The sequence below is a fragment of the Bactrocera latifrons genome, unplaced genomic scaffold (assembly GCF_001853355.1).
Source record: "Bactrocera latifrons isolate USDA-ARS-PBARC rearing strain unplaced genomic scaffold, ASM185335v1 scaffold_402, whole genome shotgun sequence".
Lineage (NCBI taxonomy): Eukaryota > Metazoa > Arthropoda > Insecta > Diptera > Tephritidae > Bactrocera > Bactrocera latifrons.
Genome location: NW_017537049.1, coordinates 159,973 through 166,840, shown reverse-complemented (window position 1 = coordinate 166,840; position 6,868 = coordinate 159,973). Strand labels below are relative to the sequence as shown.

The 6,868-nt window shown below is 34.5% G+C and overlaps 1 protein-coding gene and 1 long non-coding RNA gene across 3 annotated transcripts in view; one reads left to right on the top strand and one right to left on the bottom strand.

Annotated features, from left to right (window-relative positions):
* LOC108972543 overlaps positions 1-2,505 on the top strand; it is a 5,161-nt gene extending 2,656 nt beyond the window's left edge. Inside the window, exon 2 of the long non-coding RNA XR_001993642.1 lies at positions 2,284-2,505. This is a non-coding gene — a long non-coding RNA (uncharacterized LOC108972543). The remainder of the gene's footprint in view (positions 1-2,283) is intronic.
* On the bottom strand, positions 2,503-4,976 carry LOC108972542 (pescadillo homolog). Of its 2 annotated transcripts, none has more exons than XM_018939168.1 (5): positions 4,873-4,976; positions 4,546-4,779; positions 3,141-4,239; positions 2,894-3,090; positions 2,503-2,840 (listed from the first exon to the last, which is right to left on the bottom strand). In XM_018939168.1, exons 1-5 carry the CDS (start codon positions 4,888-4,890, stop codon positions 2,625-2,627), a joined length of 1,764 nt encoding a protein of 587 aa, XP_018794713.1. In that variant the 5' UTR covers positions 4,891-4,976; the 3' UTR covers positions 2,503-2,624. The 2 variants fall into 2 exon arrangements, with proteins under 2 accessions (XP_018794713.1, XP_018794714.1); XM_018939169.1 differs by having other exon boundaries at positions 2,894-3,057; positions 4,873-4,975.
* Between the last annotated feature and the right edge of the window lie 1,892 nt (positions 4,977-6,868).

Here is a 6,868-nt window from a genome sequence, read left to right as displayed (position 1 = left end):
AAGCGTACATTGAAATTAGCATCACTTTTCTCATTTAACAATGAAAATGCTCAATTCTGCTATTTTCGACTTCCTCATGTTAAATATTGGTGAAATCCGCTAATAATATTTTTGTGGCCAAATCCACTAATAGAAAACTCAACCCCTCCAAAAAGAGGAACGTGATGACAATCGGCACACCCTGAACCTTCTCTATATTATACGTTCTCTGGGCATTAGCTTATTATGTTGATTCTAAGTGCACAAGTTAYTCGTATAAACAGACGCGAAAATGGTCATTGAAAGATTTGTGTTACCCTGTAGATGAGCATATCTTGGTAACAGAAACACTTGCCGAAATTACACTTCAAGCCATTTTGGATAAAACCGCTAAACGTTTAATTGAAGTGCAAAGTGAAGTTCTCAAAGAAAATATAATATATCTTCTAAGTCGTAATTCATACTAATCAGCAAATGGGGATGTGACGGAAGCTCCGGCCATAGTGCTTATAAACAGAAATTTGAGAACTGTGATGCTACTGATGAGTATCTGTTTGTTTTTGCTATTGTTCCATTGAGATTGAGTGACGATGCCAGCCAAAGTATTTTATGGCAAAATCCGCTCTCTTCTTTCCACTCTATTGTCGCTCAATTAAGACTATTTTTTCAAAGGAAACAATTGATTTTACTACATCAGAAACTAATAAGGTTTTGGAAGAAATATCTCAACTTCTAGTAGTTAGTTTGTGATAATCGCGGTTCGCAAATTTCGGTAAAACATAATCTTTTACTTACAATGGCAGACGGAAAAGTAATGCTTTGACTGCCACACTTTCTTCACAAAAAGGTTACATCTGTGGTGCTACTCCCATACTGCTGAATGGCGAATTAAAAGACTTAGTGGCTAAAAACGAGCATTACAGTTTTGGTTTGTCTACTTGGCACGCCTGGATTCGTTCCTTTGAATGTATGTTATACATTTGTTATCGTTTGGACATAAAAAAGTGACAAGCTAAAAGCGATATAGAAAAGGCTAGTGTAAAACAGCATTCGGAAGAGGTAAGGCAAAAGTTTAAAAACCAGATGGGACTTATAGTATACACACCTATAGTATACAAACCTGGATATGGAAATACGGCCCGCAGGTTCTTTATGAATCCGGAACTGAGTGGGCAGGTTACCGAATTGGATATTAATCTAATTAAAAATTTTAGCATTTCATTGAGAACGTTATCCTCCGGCTACGATATTTATTGCAAAAAATTCGAAAATCTTTGTTCCAAAACCAGGACCCTTTATCTTAATTTTTATTCGTGGTACTATATGCAAGTCACCGTGCACAACATCCTGGTACATAGTACGGAGGTAATTATAACTTGTATTCTTCCAATCCTGCAACTCTCGGAGGAATCTCAAGAGGCCCGTAATAAGGACTGCCGTAGATTTCGCGAACACCACTTCCTAGAGAGAGAACAGATAAATTACCGGTGGAAGTTCTAAATTTAATTGTCCCGCCTTCAATATCAAAAGTATCACGTCACGGACATGTGACCATGACGATAATGATTATCTAGTATCTGATTCGGATGAATCTAACAGTGATGATGAGTCATTTAATTAGTAATGATATAGTAGTATTAAACATTTTGTTGTTGTGTGTTATTGTTATTATTAGGTCTGTTGGTAAAAAATCCTTTACTAATCATCGCGTTTTTCATTAGTTGAAACCTAATGGACCTGTCTCTTATACACATCTAGATGTGTATAAGAGACAGGGTTGCTATCTAATGGGCTCATGTATTAGTACGTATTTTATACGTTCAAGTAAATGTTATTGTATGTTCTGAAATTTATAAAAATAATTAAATATATTTTTTACACAATTTTTTGTTTTCTATTCGTAAATCTAAAAAAAATATATTAATTTATTCAATGAAACTTAAAATCATTAATCAACACCACTAAAATAATTAAATTTCAAACTAAAATATTTTTGTCCCTCTAGCTTGTATTAAAGGAAACACTGTGTGTCGGTAGATATGCTTATAAGAATTGCAATTAGCTAACTTGGTTGTTGTAGCTTAGGGGGTTTARGAGTTATGCACATACATTAAACTTGTTAGTTAATTTGTGTCAAATGACAGCATTATAAATTAATTTAGTGCTTAGTTATGGCATTTATATGTTTTCGGTTAATGACGACTTGCGGGCGTGCCAGTGTTCCGATTACGCCGATGTTTTTTCTACTAAAAAACCCACATTTCAAGTTTAATCGAGATATCTCAATTTTTACTCAAATTACAGCTTGCATGGAGGGACGGACAGACAGAAAGCCAACCGGATTTCAACTTTCTTTCCAACGGCACCTTCAGATCGAGGCGTCAAAGAAATCAGAATTTTACCCTGCTTCTAAATATTATGTTTTACGTTATATTGATCTTTTTATTATTCTATCATGCTTTTTGGTTTATAACTGGTTTATCTTCCCTTCGTTAATATTTAATAAATTTTATTGTACACATATAATTTTTGATATTTTTATTCTTAAATTTTCTGTTAATTTGACATGACATAATATGGGATGGTGTGCTATCCCATAGTGCGCCACCCTGTACATTAAACATGTATATATGTAACTATATTAGTTAAATTTTTTGTGCTTCTATATTTCGACGTTTCTTTKTCAACAACCATTTTTCCTTTTCTTTTACTTGTTTTTCTAGTACTAGTTTCCTAAAAAGGGAGCGATGACGAGACTTTACCATGCGTGCTTGTAACCGGTGTTCATCTATTTCATTCTTTCGACGGATCTTCTTATTTTCTTTATGGATTTTACCAACCTGAACACTCATGAACAGCGTCTAAAATATAATTATTTTAAAACATTAAATATAATTATATAATAATCGGTTACTTTTTCGTGTCGAAGTTTTTCCTTTTCCTCTTTAGCAACATTATCGTCATTTTGCTCTTCTTCGTTTTCGATGTGATCATACTCCTCAAAATCTGCTCTTTCTTCAATATATGCTTTTTGTAATTGATCATCATCCATGGCTTGACTGTCTATTATTTCTTTTGCTGTTAATGAAAACCCAGCATTAACTTTAATATCTACAAATATATATAATAATTAGTAATACAAAAATTTGTGAAAACCTTACACTTCTTTTGATTGAAATCAGATTCATTTTTGCTTTCATTTTCCTCGGGGGGAACATAAGAATCTCGGTTACTGTCAACGAATGGGGATAAATGAGGTGGTAACAAAGCCCCTAAAAAATAACTGTTCGTTGGAAGTAGTGTGCGCTTATTAACGCAATCGAAGACCCACTGTGGTTGAATATAATCACGAGATATATATGTTTTACTTAGGATTGTTCTGTCGACGATTTGATGAGTAATAGTTTCATCGCTTTCGTTATAAGTGGCTCCAACAAACGCTGTGCAGTCCCAAGAAACTTTGCCTCCAAACGATCTTATTAATATTACTATGGGTTCTCGGGGTACCTCTCTATTGATATAAAACTTTAAACCTTTAAAAAGTGAGCGTAGTTTTGTAAGTTCCTTTGCTTCCTTTTTCAATAGCATTATACGATTTGAACTTTGACCCTGTTCAACTAAATCTAGGTCAATATTCTCAATTTCGTCTTCTAACTCATTTTCGGTGGATATCAAATCAGAATTAAGCGTCGCAATACGATCTGAAACATATGATAATTCGTCTTTATAATTATCTTGCGAATCATTATGTATTTCTGAACGAAATTGAGGTGGGTAAGTATATCCTGCACTATGGTAGAGGCGATAATTTACGAATCCAAGCATTATTGTATAAAATTCCACGAAAATCGACATAACTTTAAAATCCACTTCTGCTTTGGAATGAGGCTTAAAAGGATAATGATGTGGCATAATCCATGTAACTTTTTGTCCTTTAATATCCGCTTGAAAATAAAATCCTTTAATCGATATGAAAACATTACGAATTGATTTCGAACTGATAATATAATGTAAAAATTCTATGGTAAGTCGTCTACATAGAAACGATTGCTCCCGTGGAATTAAACGTAATGAAGGAAATGTGCTGAATAGAAAAAGTAACGTTAAGCAATCATCGAGGTCTTTAATTGCATCAACAAACGTTGGATATCGTTCCTTTACAATATGATCTATTCTCAATTCTGGAAATAAAGCCAAGCGCCGCTTTAAATTACGAAAATCCTTTACAGCGCGGTCTCTCCCCGTTTTCTTTGCAAAAATCTAAAACATATACAATGTAAAGGCACTATTACAATAAAAATGGCTGGAATTTAGAATAGTATCCCCCGATTTCGGGATAAGATGTGTATGTACAGATATAGAACGCCAGATTCTGAAAATATATATGAATATTTGTCGCTGACGAGTGGTTTTTAATTTCCACTTAAAGTTTGCTTTGAATTTTAGGCATATACTTATATTTAAATTATGCAAAAATAAAATGTATTCATTATTTAACTTTCGTTCTCACAAAAGCAAAGAGATGCTATTCCAAAATTCACCCAGAAGAATTAATATTAAACCAACCTTGTAATCTCTTAGTGTCCAAACAATAGGTTCATGAAGCAGAAACCGTATATCTTTCGCGTGGTAAAGTATTTTAATATCAGAAGACCCCTTTTGTGCCCTTCTACGATGTTTAGGTTCACGTGGATAAACACCTTTGATTATACACAGGCGGCGAAAATCGTTTAACGATAATTGTAACTTACGCAAAGCCGCGCGGCGTGTAATATATTTTGCTGCTTCTCCGGATTGATACTGTTAAATGGTTATCAATAAAATTACAAAATTATTTAAACATAACTTTAACTTAAGTATTAGTTTTATACTAAACAATACATATGTATCGACCTTTTTCAAACGACGCATTTTATTTAAGGAAACTATCACACTTTTTACGAAATTGCTGTGTTGCTATAAAACATGTGCTGACAATGTGTTAATATGAAAAACCATACTACCATAAATAATTATACTGTGTTTCGATAAATTGTAATCGATGCGAATCATTTATATCGTGTACAAGTGAAGAGCTCCAAACAAACATTTTCGTACAGGTACAGCCCCTGCCAGAAGGCTATCTTTCAGCGAACTTGTAAGCGACTTGTTATTGTTCACTTTTGCATACCCTTCAAAACGGAGGTAACAGATTGCACAAACACATTGAAACATTTCCACCAATATCGTTACATTTTCTGCAATGTTCAATTGAATGAGAAAAGGCATAAGTAAGAAAGATAATTACTATCGACATTCAAGCTTTGCGAAGTATTTATATGTTAAAAAGAAAAGGCGATGCAGAATTATTCAAGAAGAAGAATAAAAAACTGAAACAGAGAAAAACGCAATTTTCTTTTTAATTTTTGCGTTTTAAGAGGTAAATTCTTATATGAATAGGGTGGCTGATGAAAGCCGCTACCAAAAAAAAAAAATTAAATAACTTTTTTTCTATTTAATTAATCTGTTTAATTTTATTTTTATTTTGCAGATTGATTTTTACATTTAACAAAAATGGATAACTGGGACACTGAAACAAGAATTTGGATTGTCCGCCACTATCACGCACTGGAGTCCGTATTTTTCGGTTCAAAGAGAGTATAGGCGCACGTTTGGCGGCAATCCTCCGAGCAGATGGACCATAATGAGACTTGTAAACAATTTTGCCTAGCATGGGACAGTCAACAGAAGACCTTACCATCGAAACCCTTCAGTTCGAACGGAGGAAACAATCGTTGCTGTAGCTGCTGCCATACAAAACAATCCACGTGTTTCGACAAGAAGCTTATCTGCTCAAATGGGTGTAAGCAGACAGTCATTGCAGTCAATTATGCACAAAGATTTGGACTTATTCCCATATAAAATTCAAATGGCCAACAAACTGAACGCTGCATACTTGCCGATTCACTTGGAATTTTGCCAGAAGTTGCTTCAAATGGTGGAAGAGGATGGAAACATGTTGAAATGTCTTTTCATATCTGACGAGGCCCATTTCGATTTAAACGGCAACATAAACAAACAAAATTGTCGAATATGGAGTGCTTCCAACCCACAGATACTCCATGAGACGGAATTGCATCCACTTCGTGTCACAGTGTGGTCTGCGGTTTCATCACGCTGCATTGTCGGCCCTACTTCTTCGAAGAAAACGGTCACACAATTACGGTTACTGGAGACCGTTACTTGAGCATGTTGAGAGAGTTTTTCTATCCAGAATTACGCAGCATGAGGATTTCTTTCAACTCTGTGTGGTTTCAGCAAGATCGTGCAGCTCCTCACATAGCTCACAGAACTGCAACGAAAATTTCCTAATAAGCTGATATCCAGAAACTCCACATTTCGTTGGCCACCCAGGTCGCCTGACCTTACTGCACCTGACTTTTTCTTGTGGGGTTATTGCAAACAGGACAAAACCTACAAAGCAAAACCAACAAATTTGAATGAACTAAGGTAATCCATTCGAGAAACAATTGCGGATATTCCTGTCTCAACTCTCCAAGCAGTAATGAACAACTTTTTGGTAAGATGCCGCACATGCATCAACGAGCAGGGGGGGGCATTTAAATTCCATTATTTTAAAAACTAATTAAGCTCTATTTAGTAAAATTGAATGAGCTTTAACATGAATAAAAGAAAAATGAATTCCATACACTGAAAAAAAAATTATTTGATTGTCTTAATGTAGCAAAATTCATCAGCCATAATAAGATAATATGTTGTCAAAAAAGTCTTGCGGTATTTTTTTTTTATTGAATTTTCAATTGTTCATAATTTTTTTTTTTTGATGACTCATGCTCAACTCTTGACCGATGCTACGGCTGCTAATATGCCGGTCTCTTTCGACCAATTC